The sequence below is a fragment of the Gaeumannomyces tritici genome (assembly GCF_000145635.1).
Source record: "Gaeumannomyces tritici R3-111a-1 unplaced genomic scaffold supercont2.2, whole genome shotgun sequence".
NCBI classification, from domain to species: domain Eukaryota; kingdom Fungi; phylum Ascomycota; class Sordariomycetes; order Magnaporthales; family Magnaporthaceae; genus Gaeumannomyces; species Gaeumannomyces tritici.
In genome coordinates this window covers 3458437-3476367 of record NW_008804546.1, presented here as the reverse complement: position 1 = coordinate 3476367, position 17931 = coordinate 3458437, and the positions used below count along the sequence as shown (strand labels likewise).

The following is a 17931-nucleotide window of genomic DNA, read 5'->3' as shown; positions in this document are numbered from 1 at the left end:
AATAAATAATTACCAAAAACGAAAGCACGGTTTAAAAGGTTATACGAAATTATTAAAAGTAAAGTACGGTTTTAATTTTGCTTTGGCCGTTTTTTTTCCAGGCAAATATATTGCGGAAAAATACAAAATTTCGTTACCGGAAATTACGGATAACGAAAAAAAGTAAATCCAAACCATAAGCCGGTTATTAATTTAACCGGCACGGATTTGCCCTAAATAGCTTTATTTTTTGCTTAATTTAATCCACGCCTTTTACTTTTAATTCCTTTGTGCACCGTGCAAAAAGTGGTGGGTGGCTTATTACCTTTTTCGGCGATACATTGGTTTCCAGCTAATTTGGGTGGGGAAAAGTGTTACAAAAAAAACGTCGAATTGCCCCGAAAACGTCGAATTGCCCCGCCGCACTTTACTCCGGAGGACCGTTAAATTGCAGGCGCTTTTAGCCCGCACGAGTAGGGTCAGCAACCAGGATCGATGTGTTTATCGTGCAATGCTTCATTCAAATGCGTTATTTCTCATCCTGACCAAGTCATCTCAAGCCTCCATCATCTTTTCTAAACAGCGACAAAGTGAGCGATTTGAAACAATATCGTGCTCATAATCCCTCATCACCCAACTGGATCCTTAGACAGAGCCGGCAGCCTTGACCGCGGGCACCTCCTCGTCGAGCGGTAGGATGTCGGGAAGCGGCCCGACGGGGCAGATGCTGAAGGGGTTGATCTGCTTGTGGCTCTTTGTGTAGTGGTTCTTGATGTGCAGGAAGTTGGTCGTGTCCTTGAAGGCGGGCACGTTCCAGTAGAGGTGGCGGATGTACTCGTGCAGGTGGGGGTAGCCGGACCGGATGTCGCGGATGTTGCACTTGAAGTGCTGCACGTACACGGGCTGTGCAGGGGATGCGGGTTAGCTACTGAGCCTGGTGCTTCAATGAGGTAGGTGGCTACAAGGGGGTATGGGGTGGCTTACGTCGAACCGGATGAGCGTCGGGAAGCTTGAGTTAGCAAGGGTTAGCACATGCCCGCCGGTGAAGGGCGCATCAAGTCGTTTGAGGATGACAGGATTTCTGGGGGAGACTCACAGTCTGACATCGACCTCGGTCATCTCCTTGCCGAACCAGTACGGGCCCTCGGTCGTGGCAAAGTGCTTCTCGGCCCGGTCCAGGGCCTCGAACAGGGCAACGACGTTCCTGTCGTACGCCTCTTGGGTGGTGGCGAAGCCGGACTTGTAAACGCCGTTGTTGATCCTGTCGTAGGTCCACTGTGGGGGTAGAAGACACAAAGAGTGTTAGAACAGTCACACACAGGCTTCGTGGCCAATGAACCCAAGAACATCTGCGGCCCTCCCCGTCTCCTCACCTCGTGCGTCTCCTCAATCTCCTTCTGCAGGGCCTCCGGGTACAGCACCACGTTCCTGTACTTGTCCTCGAGCAGGTGGTCGAACTCGGTGCCGAAGAAGCGCAGGATCTCGGAGCTCTCATTGCTGACGATGGTCTTGGCCACCTTGTCGTACAGCACCGGCACCGTGAAGCGGCCCTCGTAAGCCGGCTCGACCTGGAAGTAGACCTGGCGGATGTGCGTGAAGCCGGCGTGTTCCTCCACGGGGGCCGGCACCACGTTCTCCCCCTCGGCGTCGGCGTCCTCGGGCGTGGCGAACCGCCACCCTTGCTCGCCCAGGTGCCAGTGGACCGACGAGAAGGAGACGTAGTCCTCGAGACCCTTGAGCCGGCGCGCGATCAGCGTCCGCGTCGCCCACGGGCACGCGTAGCTGACGTACAGGTGGTACCGGCCCTTCTCGGGCGGGAACCGCGCGCCCTGCTCGCGCGAGATGAAGTTGCGGAACGACGACACCTGGCGCTTGAACTCGCCCGACGTGTCGTCAGGCTTCACCCATTCGGTGATCTTGGCGCCTGAAGATGACTGTTGGTAGATGTTCGTCCTGGTTTAGCACGTAAAGTCTTTACCAAATGGAGTATATAAAAATGGTGGAGTTGGTGATTGTCACACGCACCATTCTGACTTGCGTTATTCTTGGTGACAGCAGCGAATGCCTGAATGCGTGGTTTTGTGTGGGAATATCTCGCAAAGTCGCGATGGACAAGGGCCGGGACCCGACTCTGGTCAAGTTCAATGCTTGTTTCTGTCTGCAAAGTCTGCCGAATATAGACAGACTCATCAAGCTTTCTTTTGATCGAGAGCAACGGCTGACAAGGAGTAACATCCAGCGCCGCCAACCGATATGCAGCGAAAGTAGGTAGCTCTATATTTATAGGACATCACAAGTATGTGGTGCTGCCTCTTTCTGTGCAGGGATCATGCATCTACCTCCCAAAAGGAGAACACACAAGCTTGATGAAACCACGCTTGCGCGACTTCGTCATTGATGCGGGGGAGGTCTTTGAATGTGCTCCACATGACACTGGTGATTAAGTTATGCTGACTGATCACACCACCGACCCCTTCATCAAGACCAGGATTTGTCAACCTTACTCTATTATCGCCGTCAGCATCGCTACTAGTAGCAAGCAGCCGTCCACGATGGTGCTTTGGTCAATGCTTACCACGAGTGCCATCTTAGCTCTACTCATACCTTGACCTCCTTCCCCGGGTCGGTACTCGTCCATCACGGAGCTTGCCTAGTCGCTTGAACTCGCCGAGCCGCCGTGTCGTACCGATGTTGTGGCTTCAAAATCCACCAGCGCTGACTAAGTCCTTTGCATGGACCCGGCATTTTCAATATCTGTCGAGCCTGTGTCGCCGAAGCTGTGTCCTGTTTGGGAAAAGTACGCTTTCAGGCGAGGATGAAAAATACAAGAAATCGTCTTGCAGACTACCTCTCTAGCAATCCAAACGCGCTATCTCGTGTTTCGCTAAAAGAACAACGCATATGATGAGGGTGCTCTAGGGAGCTCCTCGGAGAAAATACCTCGATCCAGCATACCTTCCGGCTAAGATGCTGGTGTACCTAACCATGCAATCATGGCCTCAAGCAGACGAGCGGGGATGGTGCGCGGGAAAACAAGACATTGCCAGGCAGGTAATCTCAACTGGTGAAAAAAATACCATGTCCAACTTAAACATACGGTGGGAAAGAACCGGTTCTATTTTGGGTTGCTCGAGCCTCGGAAGAAGCCATCGCGTCTGAAGAAAAGTACCTCATTCGTCACCGAAGCCAACGAAACAGAAAGCCGATAATCTATCGGACCTTGACCTTCAGGTAGGGCACCTCGACATCCTCGCCGTCCGCATCCTCAGTCACCACCTCAAATATGACCTCCTTTTGGTGCTCTGGTACCGGCTTCTTGGTGATGAACTCGACCAGCTGGCTCAGCTTCATGGGGTATCGATCCTTGAGCTTAGCCGGTGGGAAGAAGGACGCATACAGTAGGCTGACGCCCGAGCTTAGCATCGTGATCGTCAGGCCCCTCTTCTCAAAGTCGTCCATGAGCTCTTTGAGCGTCACGTCCTCAAGCTCGAACCGGTCCCAGATCTTGTCCAACGTCACCTTGCCGTTGGGGCCCTTGTACTCCACCCTGGGACTGGCGATCGGCTCGCTGAATCCGAAGAAAGGCAGGGCCAGGTTCACGAACCCATTCTTGTACTGCTCGATGTCGTCCTTGCCGTCAACGATCTTGTACAGCTCCAGAATCACCAAGCCCGTCACCAGCGCCGTCGTGGTCGCAATGGCTGGAATGATCTTGCCCGCGATGAACTTGGTCTTGTGTCGGTCCGCCTGCTCGATCTTGTAGTTGGCCGCCCGCAGATTGCTGGCAGCCGTGATGAAGTCGATGTGGTGGTTCGAGTCGTCGTCCTTCTCGAACTCTACCGGCGTCAGCTTGAAGCCTGCCATGTCTTTGGGCGCTGGCAGCTCCTTGGTGATCTGCTCCAACTCGTTGGCGTCATCGAAAGCAGAGGCTCCAGCGTTCGGGTCCTAATTGTGGCACGTGTTAGCATATTGTTCCCTCCATAGAATCCATGGCCAGGAGCCGTCCGAGTGGCAGCCACAAATGTTGCACGCAATAATAGACTCACCGGCTCTTTCTCGTCGGCTTGGATCTTGACATCCGGGTCCGGCTCAAACTCCTCGATGATCATGTTTGAGAGAACGCCGAGGAAGTCCTGCTTAGTCTTGTCCTTGACGTTGATGTTGTAGTTGAAAGCGTGGAGGCTAGCTGCCGCAACGACAAACCCAAAATGCGAGGGGTCTTCGGGATCGAAGGTGAGCGGGTCAGGGGCGCGCTTGGGCCCTGACCAGAAAGGCGTTCCCGTGGAAGAAACGGAATCCTTGGGGAAGTTGTGAAGAAGTTGTCGGATGGCGTTGTTGTAGTTCTTTTCGAATAGATTCCGGGCCCATATCACGCAGTCCTCAAACGACCTAGCCCGATCCTTGATTAGATAGTCGCGGAGCGTCTCCAGCGTCTGCTTCTCGTTTCCGCCCTGTTTGAGGGTCGATTCTAGGTAGTTGGGCTGCGACAGATACAGATTCACCGTCTCGGCCGGGCGGATGAAGCTGGAATCGAAAAGCTCCCGAGCCCAAGCGATGGTGTGCTCAATCTTGTTGGGGAAACTCCTCAGGGTGCACATGGGGAACGACTGCTCTGGTGGGTCTTGAGAGGACGAGTAGGACTCGGTCAGCTTGGGGAGGACCACCTGCGTGTTACCCTTGGTGCCCAAGGTACCGCTCTCCAGCAGTGGCTTGTGGAAGAAGACGCAACGGCGGTCGACATATGTCCTCGCCTCCACGTTGTCCAAGGCATTCGTCACGCCGTCCAGGCCTCCCCAGAACTCCTCGTTGAAAATGTGCTCCGTATCAGGGCCCACGCGGTCCTTCAAGCACACGATATGACCCGACAGCTCAGGGTTCATCAGTTCCGCTGCCTTGGCCGCGCAATCGCTCTTCATCTGACCCACGTCCTTGGGACGGAACAGGAACTGGCGGTTGAGGTTGCTCTTCTCGATGGAGTCCATGTCGGTGATAACGATCTTGCCCTCCGGTCCGGCGCCAAGCCCAATCATGGCCCAGTTCTTCAGCATCTCGCAGCCTATGGCTCCCGCGCCAACGAGGAACTGCTTCATGTTTGCAACCTTGTCCTGGTATTCTTTGCCAAAAACAGCGATCTGGCCATCGTAGCGGGTGTTGAGCGGTCGGCAGAGCTCCTCGGAGCGGGGGATGTTGGTCGGGAGGGACTCGAGAGAGTCGAAGTACATCCATTGCTTAACAGGGTGGAACTTGCCCGAGACGGCCTTCAGGACCTCTTGAGCGGTAACACCACCGAAAAATGCCGCCATGGGGTTCAGGTCGCCCGTGGCCTGGTAGCTCAGCTCGGTGAGCAGCTTCTCGTCAAACTCCACCTCGATTCCAGCAGCCTTGGCAAATTCTTTCGCTGAGTTCACAATGACGATCGCGTCCTCGGCGTTAAAGGGGCGCGGCAGGCGGCTGTGTGTCTGAGCAAACGCGTGCAGCCCCTGGAAGCCGACGTGCAACTGCTGCGGGCGGTCGAACTTGGCGTAGTCGGTGATGACAAACTCGGGGTCGGCCAGGGCGTCGGAGAAACCCTTGAAGTCCAGGAGCTTGGGCATCTTGACCTGTTGGTACAGTCCACCTCGCTCGTACGTTCCGAGCCCCGACACATCGCCGATAGAGAAGGTGTAGGGACCTTTGACGGTTATCTTCCGCGGCTGGCACCCGTTGAGTTGCTCCATGCCTTGAACTTCGGTAAATGTGACGTAATCGCCGTCTTCGAGGCCGTGTCGCGCATCGTCGGGCGTGGTAACAACACCCTCCTCGTCGATGCCGTTCACCATGCCGTTCAGGGGGTTCTCGCCCGTGGCATCAATGACGGTGAATTGCTTGCCGAAATCGCAGAAGAGGGACCCAAACAGGCCAAAAGTGTCAGCAGCGGCGAAGTAGATACCCTTGGAGTGGCAGTAGTCGCCAATGGCCTTCTGGGCGACCAGCGGGGCGTTGGTGAGCACCACGATCTGGTACTTGTCAAGCTGCGAGAGGTCATCTGTGAGGCTTGGCGAGGCGTGGACGTTGACGGGAGTGTATGCATTAAGCTCGGCGACTCGAGGGGCTGTGACTTGGTCGCGCGGCTTGCCGACGTCCTCAGGACGCAGGAAGAACTGGGACGACAGGTCGGCGATGGCAACGGGGGCCGGGTCGTGGAGTGAGAGGCTCTTGACGCCAGCCAGGGCGATGTTTTTGGCAATCTCGACTCCGAGGCCCTTGAGGCCGGCGATGAGCACGTTGGAGGCGCCCATGCGCCTCATGGCCTCGTGCCCTAGGACATAGAGTTGGCGGCTGTAAAGGGACTCGTCGATCTCGCCAGTGCCGACAACGTTGACGACCGAGTCGTCGACCTGCATCCTGGTCACCAGGTCGACCTCGGGAAGGCGTTGGTCCTGTAAATCAGAGAGCAGCTCGTCGTCAGCTTCGCGTTCCCAGACCGTCCATCGCAAAGGGAGAGAGCATGACCTACCGCCATGGCTCGTTTGCGGGATGCTGCAAGATCCCCTGCGGATAGCCTGCGCTTCCCCAGCGCAGTAGATGTGTCCGACAACGTTATGGCTTCGGCTTCGGGATCGTCTCGTTGACGCGGCGCAGGTGATGGAAACGCCAGGCTTCACCACAGTCCAGGTGGTGTGTAGACGCAAATGAGGTGGCTTGAAGGCGCCCGTGGTTGACAGGCGAACAAGGTCAGTGTCGGCAGCACAGGTTGGCAGGTGGGTTGGTGTTTGGAGCAGGTAGCGAAGGAAGAGTGGGACGTATGCTGTCATGCACCACCAGGTTCCAAGCTCTACCCCTCCCCCCGACTCGACACCCCACCAACACGGGTCGATTCACGCGTGGATGTGTAGAAAGCGGCACGCACCACGTACACGGTACTCTCGTTGATATGGATTTAGGACGGCGAGCGCGGTATCTGGTACACCCTACTCGGTTCCTGAATATCGGCTGTCCGCACGAGCTTCACAGCACTTTCCCTCGGACGAAACTGCGAGTGAATCATCGAGGTGTGCGAGTTCGATCAGGCAACAGCGACCAATGCTCAAAAATCAACCAGTTCCGGTCAAGCCTTCAGCCCTCAAAGACTGCCTAGTTCTACCTAGAGGTAGCATAGCCATCCACTGTACATACTGAATAACTGTCCATCCGCCTCCGTACTTGACAGCTTCCTAATGTACGCCCTCTTTCTAGAGCCTTCTACCTCGATATTCCAGCCAAATCGGTCAGCAACTTCCATGTACCAGCGACTTACCAAGTGGAGGCGATGCCCCACTTGCAACATCAGACCCCGATACCCGGCAGGCGACGATTTGGTGATTACCGTGTGCCGCGGGTGCTCCAATTGCAACATACCCCCTTTGCGTCTTCAACTTAAAAATGTACCTCGGTACCTTTGTGGTTTTGTAATTCAAAGCGACGGGAGCTGAACCCCAACCTCCCAAAGAACGAGCGTATCAAACCTGTGTCTCATCGGATGCTCTAATCGCTCTGTAGATCCTAAATCCGACAAACACACGCCCACAATGCTGCGCCATGGCGTGCGCAGATTCGCCACGGCGAGCACGCTGAGGGCTGCTGTTGCGGCGGCGGCTGAGCCGGCCCAGCACACGTTGAGTGTCTTGAGGGCGCAAGGGGTCGCAAAGGGCCTGACCGGAGGTGCGCAGGCCGGGACTCCCGTCCATAGCCTATCTACTTAACCTACCTATACACCATCCCAGACGCACCCAGCAGTGCAAACGTGACCAAGGCCTGCTGACACACCCAAGCCATCGGCAACACGCCCCTGATCCGGCTCAACAGGCTGTCGGAGGAGACGGGGTGCGAGATCCTGGGCAAAGCCGAGTTCATGAACCCAGGCGGGTCCGTCAAGGACCGGGCGGCGCTGTACGTGGTCAAGGACGCCGAGGAGCGCGGGCTGCTGCGCCCGGGCGGCACCGTGGTCGAGGGCACGGCCGGCAACACGGGCATCGGGCTGGCGCACGTGTGCCGGTCGCGCGGCTACAAGCTCGTTATCTACATGCCCAGCACGCAGTCGCAGGGCAAGATCGACCTGCTGCGCCTGCTGGGCGCCGAGGTCTACCCCGTGCCCGCCGTCGCGTTCGAGAACCCGGAAAACTACAACCACCAGGCCCGCCGTCATGCCGAGCGCCTCGACAACGCCGTGTGGACCAACCAGTTCGACAACACGGCCAACCGCCGCGCCCACATCGAGACGACGGGGCCCGAGATCTGGGCCCAGACGGGCGGCAAGGTCGACGCCTTCACGTGCGCCACCGGCACCGCCGGCACCCTGGCCGGCGTCACCCGCTTCCTCAAGGACGCCAGCGGTGGCGCCGTCAAGTCCTTCCTCGCCGACCCGCCCGGGTCCGTGCTGCACAGCTACATCACCAGCGGCGGCCGCCTGACGGAGCGGACGGGGTCCAGCATCACCGAGGGCATCGGCCAGGGCCGCATCACCGACAACCTGCGCCCGGACCTGGAGCTACTCGACGGCGCGCTACACATCAGCGACGAGAAGAGCATCGAGATGGTGTACCGCTGCCTTGACGAGGAGGGGCTCTACCTGGGCGCCTCGTCCTCTCTCAACGTCGTCGCCGCCAAGGAGGTCGCCGAGCGGCTCGGCAAGGGCCACACCGTCGTCACCATGCTTTGCGACGGTGCCTACAGGTATGCCGACCGCCTCTTCTCTCGCAAGTGGCTTGAGGAGAAGAGACTGCTGTCGGCTGTCCCGAAGCACCTCGAGAAGTACATTGTCCTGCCTTGAGAACCCTCTTCTTAGAGATCTTTTATGCGCCCCCTTTATACCACATTTCTTGGCCTCCGCAAATTACCTGATATCTGCCATCTCTTGTATACATGTGCACACGTGCATCAACATCTAGGGTAGGGACATGGGGAGTGTGAACAGCACAAGGGAAAGAGAAGACGAAGAAGAAAAAAACAATTCAGACATGACGTGGTTTTACAGCAGACACCCGATCAGGGCCGTCTGGTCTGGTCTTGCGACCAATGCAACCCAGTGACTAAGAGGATCCTGGGAGCCCTCCCATGTGTGTTCACTTCTCCTCCATACTTTCGAACCGCAATAGCACCCCGGCTATCAAACCCCCTATTCACGTCTTGGAGGTGGGCAGGACGTGGTGTGTACCATGCAAGATGTCATGCACGAGGCGGCCAGTGTGCTGCTTGTCAGCCGGTTGCGACAGGGCGTTGTCGACCTCGTCAGATGTTGCATCTCGTCGGGACTTGAGCTCCGCAGCGAGTTCCGGCTCAACCACACCCATGGCAAGGTCTAGGGCGGAGAGGGCAAGTGCTCCTTCGCGAATGATGCTGTTGGGATATTTGAGGAACGAAAACCTCAGTTCGTGTGCGTCCTTTGCCAAGGGCAGGCTGCTGAGGCCCCTCCCTGCTGGCCAGCGCTTTACAAGGGTGTTGGACAGCTGCGTGACACGCTTGCGCAACCCGTCGGCCTCCTCTTCTGGTAACTTGTGTTTGACAACAAGCGCGGCGGCCAGGTGCAGCTGCGGAAGGATCCACATTGGGTCGTCCCGTAGGGCGAAGCCCTTCGGCTGCTCTTCCGGCTGCTCCGCCGGCTGCTCTTCCGGCTGCTCTGCCGGCTGCTCTGCCGGCTGCTCCGCCGGCTGCTCCGGCTGCGCAACGACTGAGTTTGGATCGCCAATGCGTTTGGAATACTCCAACTGCTTGGCTCGTCGCGCGGCCAGCTGCTCGTCTCGTGGCACTGATGGCTGGTGTGCATCTAGCTGCAGCATATCCACCACCATATCGGCCCAGAGGAGGGCCTTGCGGGTAATGTTGACGTCTGGCCAGGCCTTGCCCGACGCGGCCTTGGCTGCGGCCTCTTCGAAAGAAGGAGCCGCGAAGCCAGCGAATGCCTTCCACTGCACCCAGTACATGATCTGGGCGATCAGCTCCGGGTCGTCCAGCTTGAAGCCCGTAGAGTCGACCTGGCGGGCGCACTCGATGATGGTGAAGATGCGATCCTGAGTGCCAGCCTGGCGGGCCAGCTTGGGGAAGTCGCCCCTGCCGGGCCTCCACCAATGTATCTTGGCCTTGTGGTGCAGGCCTGTGAGAAGCCGCGACAAGTTCGCCCAGTCCTCATCCGTCTTCATCAGCCTGATGGCCTGAATCGCCGTCCTGCGCACCTCGACCAGATCCTTGTGCTTGTCCGTGTAGTAGAACTTGTGCACCTCCCCATCAATGGTCACTGTCGGCGGATCGTTCTTGAGCTTCTGGTAGTTGCGCTCCCGGTAGATCTTTTTGCGCTCCTCGGGCGAGAGATACATTGGAAGGATGCGCTGTTCTCGCAGCGTGTTGAGCAGCGAGTCGAGCTCGGTCGAGGAGGTCTCTGTGAATGTGACGACATGATGAGCTGTGCCCATATGAGCCGGTTAGCCCGCCGTTTTCGGGGAAGCCCAGCGAACCCCAGGGGTGGCCGGGATGGACAAACATTTGCGAGTGACTGCCGTGTGCGAGAACAGCCTTTGTTGCGTGCCGGCGCATCGAGGGGCAGCCGCCCTGAGGGCGGAAACAACCGACATCCTCGCCATTGCGGCAAAGTTTGCCTCTTTCTCTCCCTGTGCGTGCGTGTATGCGGCCTAGCAGAGGGAACTATTAGACGACCTAGGAGAGGTACCTAAAGTGCTATCAAGTGATGATAGCTTTTGCAGCATCCCTTTTTTTTGTCCCATTGAGTCCCCGCGCTGGATGGAGGCGCGGGCATAATAGTGGGTTTATGCGGGTGACGCAGCCAATGAATGCATCAAATTGACACAGCTCTGCTGGGCCTGCACACACACACACACACATACACGCACACACGTGAGTCAGGCCAATTGGAACAGCAACTTTTCGACTTCATCTAGCGACGAGGCTCAGCGTCTAGACAGCCGGGCCGAGAAACCCCATCAGACACGACGGGCGCGTGCACACCAGCCATGAACTCCGCTTCATTAAGGCGGCCTCTGGCCTGCCTCAAGCACAGCCTGCGCCAGGCCCGCCAACAGAGGCTGGCTGCCCCTCGGTTCATGGCCACCGAGGCCGCCGCAACAACAACAACTACATCCACCCCCGGCTCCGGCTCCGGCTCCGGGCCGGCACCCCCCGGGGCCGCACTTCCGCCACACACATACTGTCAGTGCCCGCTGCTACCCGGCCACGCTCCCGCCGGCCCCCGCTGACCTCCCTCCGCTTCCCTCCCATCCTCTGCAGTCGGCATCCGCAAGGGCCGGCAAACAAACAGCTTCCGCACCGGCTTCGCCGTCTACACCCCGCCCGACTTGTCCCGGCCCCCGACGACCGACCCCATGGCGGCCTTCGACAAGCAGCAGATCTCGGCCATGGACCCGACGGGCGCGCGCTCGCGCCTCTTCGACCGCCACTCGCCCGACTCGGTCAAGGTCGGCGACGTGCTCATGGTGACGACGCGCCGGGCCGCCGAACCCTTCTCGGGCGTGTGCATCACCATTCGCCGCTCCGGCATCGAGACGGCCGTGCTGCTGCGCACCGCCCTAACAAAGGTCGGCGTCGAGATGTGGTTCAAGGTCTACAGCCGCAACGTGGTCGCCATCGACATCGTCCAGCGCAGGCCCAAGCGCGCCCGCCGCGCCCGCCTGACCTACATGCGCCAGCCCAAGCACGACCGCGGCAGCGTCGAGCAGATCGTCGCCGCCTGGCGCAAGTCGAGGAACGTGCTGCGCACCCGCGCCGGCGCCCAGGCCGCCGCCGCCAAGAAGGCGTCGGCCAAGAGCAAAAAGAAATAATGGCCGCGGCTTAGGAGAAACTTTCTGCGCGGGATGAGTTTGCCAGATCAGCCCGGAGCGGAGTACGAGAACCAGTCGTCGCCGGATAACCTGCCATACAACTATGGCCATACTTATCGCAAGGATTGGCTGCTCATCTAGATACCAATTGAGTGTATAACAAACAACTAGTGACATTGTACAAAATCAACAAAACGGTCTTGGATAGCAAGTGCACATGTCGCTTCAAATCAAATATGGCGAGGAAATGGGTTCATGCAGTGCGCCCTCACACCTTTCTGTCCTTCGTAGAGCCATCAAATCCGTGAGACCTCAATGTTTGTCCCACGTAACTTTGCATACAGAACCCTCTTGAATCTCCTCCTGAAGTGATACCATCACATGAACTGATAGAGCCACTTGATGATAATGCTCACCACGAAACAGCCATGATAATATACCACTTAAGCATCAAACACGGAAGAGGCACCATGCTCCTTGTGCTTCAAATAAAAGACACGCCGAGAGCCCACTGGTAATGGAATGGTAGGACTGTAGTTTTTAATTGAAAATGATCCTAGGTAGCATCTAAACCCTGATCTCAGGGGACCCGCTCCCTGTCCCAATTGCCCCTGAACTCCGTGCTGTGCTCAAACCCCATGGCCTTCCGACTTGTATACATACACATGATGCTTTTCTATGCCGAGGAAATCGGCAACCTGCGGGGAATAACATAAAAATGAGGACGAAAAAATGCTGCTGGCAAAAATAAATTAGAAAAACAAGGCTATACCTCAACGCCACCCAAAACCGCAGCTAGTGCGGCCACCGCCACCGCCACATGGCCATCCCTCAGATTCTTGGGGTACCTGCGGCAGGCCTCAAGTTAACGCCAGCGGGCCTAGGGCTGGCGGAAGGAGGCCTTGGACTGGCCGAGGGTGCTTGACCCAGAGCCTCTGCGCGGAGAGTCTCGGCACGACGCATGGGATGCCTTCCAACGCCGAGATGGTCATTCTCCAGGTCGTCCAGGTGAGGGGTGGACATGGACCTCATGGACGTAAACGTCGCGGCATTGTGGTGGTGCGGCGGCGTGTGGTGAGGACCAGGATGGAGAAGCTGCGATAATATGTTGCTGTTGGTACGATCGATGCTTCGGCTGCGCATCCGGTGGACGGACGGTGTGCCTTGGTAGTGAACGCCCGTGAAATGCGTCCCTGTCGAGATTCCCGACATCCTGCGGGCAAGCCTCGCGTCGTGAAGCTTAGCCTCAGCAAGCGCTTCTTCGTTCTTGTTGCGCGAGTCGCCTGGCAGCAGGACGGCACGGTCGAGCCCATAGGGTAGCCCACGGTGGCGGCCCCGGATTTGCATGGCAATGATGACGACCTTTCCGAACGGTGTGAACTGTGACACGAGCGATGCGTTGATGCCCGTGTACCCCAAGCTGAGGCCGACAGTTCCGTAGGCGCTGACGAGCTCGAACAAGACGGCGAACATGGAGAAATCGCCTTTCTGCAGCCTGTCGCCCTCGGAGAGCGAGAGGAGGAAGAATCCGGTTGCGATATACCACAGGTCGAACGACAGCTGTCTCCGGAGATGGGAGCCGACATAGGACAGGTCAGAGCCATTGTTACCCTCTTCTTCCATTCCGGAGCTGCCGTAGACGCCCAACGAGCTTTCCTCGTAGACGTTGGTGCGGCGGACCGAGATGGCAATGGGAAAGATCGAGATATACATCATGATCAAATACGATGTCTGAACGGCGGGATGAAGCTGCGATATGTTGACGCTTGCGAAGCCAGCTGTCCTCGTGGAGGCGGCCTGGAACACGCCATTGAGGATCTTGATGCCCGTGGGCATGTCGTGTACAGGACCACTGGCAAGCTGCGAGGCACGCAAAAAGGAACCTAGTCAGCGGCGTGTCTTGTGGTTTTACAAGGCAAACTGCGATGGCTGAAAGACGCAGAGGAGTGGAGAACTCACATCCAAGACAATGAAAAAGATCAGGTCGATGCCGTTCAGCAAGATCAGAATCCCAAATAGCCACCAGGTGGCCCCACTGGGAAAGAGGAGGGTGAAGCAGCGCCTGGGGTGGTCTAGCAGGAACCTCAGCTCCTCCCAGAGACCACTTTCCTGGGGGATTATCCTCGACGTGAACCATATCATAAACCGCAGCATGACGGGGAACCCGGTGTTGCCAATTATGATGAGGAAGCTCATGAGCAGGAGGGGGAAGACGGCCGTGTTGAAGGAGATCATGCTGTCGGGAGTGAGAGTGAAGCCCAGGTCCATAAAGGCCGAATTGGCCATGAAGAAGCCCCACCAGGTCCGGCTTTGCGAGACTGCATCCACCAGTGAGCCGTACTGGTCCGTGAGGCGAATCCAAGGGAGCAGGCACACGACTCCGAGAAGGGAAAAGCCGACAAAGTAACCTATCAAGACCTTGACCAGAGCCTTCAAGGACCGATATTCGATACCGCCCACCTCGTCACGTTGCTCCTCCGACATGCCTGCAAAATTCGAGTTGCGACCAATCGTGGGCGTCCAGCTGAGATATGGGGTGCCCTCGGTGGCCTGGTCGTGGCTAAGGACGCGGCGGAGGCCGCTAAGCTGCCGTTTGCTAGACTGTGGTGGTGTTTGCCGCTGTCGCCCCCGGGCCTCGTCGTCTTGGCCCCCGTGTTGCGGTTCGTTCTTGCTTCTGAATATACGCGGGGTGCGGAACGTGTAGACGGGAGAGAAAACGTTCTTTATCACTTCGAGGTCCTCCGCCATCTCGTCACGTTTTTGCGGCTTGGTTGGCTCTTCGATCATGATGGTCTGGGGACGGAGTTGGGGCTGGGGCGCCTGGTGCCGAGAGTCGACGCTCGTTCGCCGAGCATTGGCCGCTCCGTGGTTAGTCTCGGGCTCGTTATCCTCATTGCTGCTGCTGCTGCTGCTATTGTCAACCCTCTGCGGGGCCATGCCACGCTCCACGTCCCGGGGCCCAGGAATGCGCAGGGTTTCTTCCTCGTTGCGCTGACGCTCCAAGATGGCCAGGTGCTCTTCGGTAGTGCGAGCCGTGGGTAGGTTCATGGGGTCGTCGTCAAACGCGTCACTCCGCTTGACCGTCGCAGCAAATTTGATGTCTCGAGGCCTGCCATCGACGGGCTGGGGTGTGAGGGGATCCACGTCCTCGTCAGGTAGGCGCAGGGAAGGGCCGCTACCTGACCCATTCTGTCCCGACTCTTCCGAAACTGGGGGGAGGAGGATGCCGTCGTTGGTAATCCTGGTGTTGCCACGGCCGTGCATGACCCTGATGTCGCCCACGTTGACGCCTTGTTCAGCATCGTTGGTGCGCTCAAAAACGGACTTTGCTCTAGACTTGGAAAGGGTGCCTCTGCGCCTCCTGGCTTCTTTGACGATGTGCATCAGGCGCCTCTCGAACCAGTAGAGGCGCAAGAAGACAACGCAGGTGTTGACAGTGATGGGGCTGCACATCATGGCCTGCAGGTAGAGGACAGCCTGCTGGAACGTGTTCAGCATGTTGACGTCGATCGGATTCAGTCCGGACTGAGTGGACGCCCCACTCGAGAAGAGGAGGGAGTCGATATACGAAATGGCGCCATTGCCCGACGCGTATAGCAGGATGGAACCGACAAACAACTGTCCAACAATGTAGAGGTCTGCGCTTGCGCGAGCCGGTCAGCCACGTGATTCCCTGTGCATGTAGTTGCCTCACACGGCTGGGGTGAGATTTTCGACTGACAGTGTGCGGTTATAAAGTTGAAGTGTGCCGTCTTGCCGAGAAACGAGGGCTTCAGGTTTTTAACCTGAGCCACGAGCCAGTCCTTGACATCGCCGCGGGTCACCATGGTGATGGAGCTAAACAGGCTGCGGCGAGGCTGCCCACCTGAGGCGGAGAAGGTCCAGAAGCTGGGCTGAAGGAGTGGTGAGGGCCAGGTAGTATGGCGACGAGCAGGAAGCTATTCCGGATGCAGGTCCCAAGTTAGGGTTGGTCGGATCGCCGGATCGCGGCCCTGGGGGTCGTGACCCAGGATGGTTTAGGCAAAGGTTATGAGGCGACGAGATGGGATCTATACGGCCTGGTGGTAGGGCTGTCGATCTTCATGGTGGTGCAGCTGGCGGGAAACCCGGGGTTCAGTAGCCAGTGCAGCTCAGCAGGTCCATGGTACTACCTAGGGAGGGAGGTGTAGTTGAATGCGACCAAGGGAGGTGGGTACCAGTCGGGGCAGGTCAAATTAGGGCGCGATATATAAAGTCAAGCGGCGGTATGCTGCATCTGAAGAGCGACTAAATGCGCAGTGGTCCGAAAACCGCAAAGGACAGGAGCGCGAGGAATCGGGTGGGAGAGGGCGGATTGAAGAGGAGTTGAAAATGTGTGGTGCTCGGATCGAAGTAATATCGCGGACTTTCAGGGCGGACAAGGGGAAGGGACGCCAAGAAATTTGCTCACAAAAAAAAGAACGGGCAGCAGGCAGGGGGGGTGAGGCGCACCGCCAGGGATTGCCCGTCAAACACACCAACAAACCCAGCCGAGAAGGGGAAAGAACGGGGGCATGGAAGTCTTTTGTGTTCCGCAGGCACGCGCCAGGCCCACTCGGCTACGCAATAACAACTGGTATTTACGCATATTCAGGTACCTCGCCAGTGCTTGCTCAAATACCTACCCGCTCCCTAGTCGGAGATAGCTCGCCCTCGAATCCACGGCGCCGCAGCGCTGCTTGGCGCCGTGTGTCGTGGTGGTGGCTTTGAACAGACGCAGGAAACTCACTAGCTGGCGCCGCCACGCTCTAGGAGCGCACAGCAGGCTCACAGGGCGATGGCCGGATTCGGGATGCTGCATGCAGGTCGGGCAGTTGGCTCTTTGTCCGTCCAATCCCTCGGCGCCATGGGGGGACAAGATGTGAGCGACTGGCGTGACTGCGACGCTGACCACTTTTCTCTGTTTGGGAACCAGCCCGTGCTAGGACTTGTGCTCCAGTGGTGATGGTAATCTGACCTCTGGAGGTGGGGACGATCAATCTCGACGACGGGCTGGAGCGCCCGCTGCGCCTCACTGGGGGGTGGGCAAGCATGCATGCTGATCCGTGACATCCTTGCAGCGGCACCCGCGCGCCCCCCATCTGCCACCTCGTGGCTGCGCTGCCTTGTGGCCTCGGGTCTCTAGATCCTTGGGGCTGCCGTCCGCCGCAGCAGGACAGAGGACCTGTCGCCTTCTTGGCCAGCTTGGCCTTCCACCCATGGCAGGAGGCGCGGCGGCAGGGTGGCAGGGAAGAAAAAGGGACGCGAGATCGGCACACGTCCGCCCTCCGTCCCATGCTTTCCTTGGCGATTCTGTGCGGCGACGCAGATGAAACTCAGCAGCCCCAGGCAGGAGCAAAAACTCCCTTGCGGCACATCTGTGCATGCCGAAAAAGGATCACGTTCAGGGACGCTCCCGTCAAGTTTGCCATGTTTGTTCTCTGTGTTTGCCATCCTTTGCGCTGTTTGTAGCCGTGTTTAGACCAAAAATACCAAACCACCATAGTAAGGTCATGCGTCTTTTACCCCGGGTTTCAAGCTCGTAGCTTTTCAACTGAACAACAAGGTGGGCTAGCTGCTATTCTCCTCACCTCGTCCAATCATTTGCGCAATACGATGATGTCAGTTGCGATGGAAAGACGCTCAAAGCGACAACCTATATGCAAAAACTTGGCACCTTTTCATCTACTACAGACGGCTGTCAGTCAGTCATGCATCTGTGTATACAGGCAGATACCTCAGCTACCCAGTGCCCCAAAATGGGCAAATATTGGCTCTAGGCACACGGATATCAGCTCAATGACAACATCTGGCGAAACAGTTGGGAAGGAAAAGCAAGTAGGAGAATAAACAAATCACCAAGTCTTATCAGATCCATACGCCCCGTCTGCTGTTGCAAGACGTCGGACATGGGTATTTGCGGACCACGTAATGCGCTGCGGTCGGATCCCGGGCTTTCCGCACGAACCCAGTGCTCTCTTCCCTTCCTGATAACAGCCCGCAGAAGCGGTGGTTGTCCCCCTGGAAACCAGTGACGTGAGCGAGATTGCAGCATCACGAAGCTGCACAACACACTACTCGCTCGCACCCACGGAAGAATGCACACCGATCGCCGATCCATCACAGCCCTGCCGTTTCTTTTTTGCTTCTG

The 17931-nt window shown here is 57.6% G+C and overlaps 6 protein-coding genes across 6 annotated transcripts; 2 read left to right on the top strand and 4 right to left on the bottom strand.

Moving 5' to 3' along the window:
* Window positions 1-329: 329 nt before the first annotated feature.
* On the bottom strand, window positions 330-2315 carry GGTG_03735 (glutathione S-transferase Gst3). The gene is made up of 5 exons (XM_009221517.1): window positions 2005-2315; window positions 1353-1913; window positions 1076-1254; window positions 964-988; window positions 330-882 (listed from the first exon to the last, which is right to left on the bottom strand). Exons 1-5 carry the CDS (start codon window positions 2212-2214, stop codon window positions 625-627), a joined length of 1233 nt encoding a protein of 410 aa, XP_009219781.1. The 5' UTR covers window positions 2215-2315; the 3' UTR covers window positions 330-624.
* Window positions 2316-2472: 157 nt separating this feature from the next.
* GGTG_03734 (ubiquitin-activating enzyme E1 1) lies at window positions 2473-6679 on the bottom strand. Its single transcript, XM_009221516.1, has 3 exons — window positions 6476-6679; window positions 4026-6398; window positions 2473-3924 (listed from the first exon to the last, which is right to left on the bottom strand). Exons 1-3 carry the CDS (start codon window positions 6479-6481, stop codon window positions 3190-3192), a joined length of 3114 nt encoding a protein of 1037 aa, XP_009219780.1. The 5' UTR covers window positions 6482-6679; the 3' UTR covers window positions 2473-3189.
* Window positions 6680-6834: 155 nt separating this feature from the next.
* On the top strand, window positions 6835-8937 carry GGTG_03733 (cysteine synthase). The gene is made up of 3 exons (XM_009221515.1): window positions 6835-7126; window positions 7195-7659; window positions 7770-8937. Exons 2-3 carry the CDS (start codon window positions 7527-7529, stop codon window positions 8765-8767), a joined length of 1131 nt encoding a protein of 376 aa, XP_009219779.1. The 5' UTR covers window positions 6835-7126; window positions 7195-7526; the 3' UTR covers window positions 8768-8937.
* Window positions 8700-10733, bottom strand: GGTG_03732 (hypothetical protein). The gene is made up of 2 exons (XM_009221514.1): window positions 10472-10733; window positions 8700-10393 (listed from the first exon to the last, which is right to left on the bottom strand). Exons 1-2 carry the CDS (start codon window positions 10569-10571, stop codon window positions 9117-9119), a joined length of 1377 nt encoding a protein of 458 aa, XP_009219778.1. The 5' UTR covers window positions 10572-10733; the 3' UTR covers window positions 8700-9116.
* A 15-nt stretch (window positions 10734-10748) lies between these two features.
* On the top strand, window positions 10749-12145 carry GGTG_03731 (hypothetical protein). The gene is made up of 2 exons (XM_009221513.1): window positions 10749-11154; window positions 11233-12145. The coding sequence occupies exons 1-2, from the start codon at window positions 10959-10961 to the stop codon at window positions 11781-11783; spliced, it is 747 nt and encodes a 248-aa protein (XP_009219777.1). The 5' UTR covers window positions 10749-10958; the 3' UTR covers window positions 11784-12145.
* Window positions 12146-12301: 156 nt separating this feature from the next.
* On the bottom strand, window positions 12302-16370 carry GGTG_03730 (potassium transporter 1). Its single transcript, XM_009221512.1, has 3 exons — window positions 15505-16370; window positions 13743-15421; window positions 12302-13643 (listed from the first exon to the last, which is right to left on the bottom strand). Exons 1-3 carry the CDS (start codon window positions 15608-15610, stop codon window positions 12615-12617), a joined length of 2814 nt encoding a protein of 937 aa, XP_009219776.1. The 5' UTR covers window positions 15611-16370; the 3' UTR covers window positions 12302-12614.
* Between the last annotated feature and the right edge of the window lie 1561 nt (window positions 16371-17931).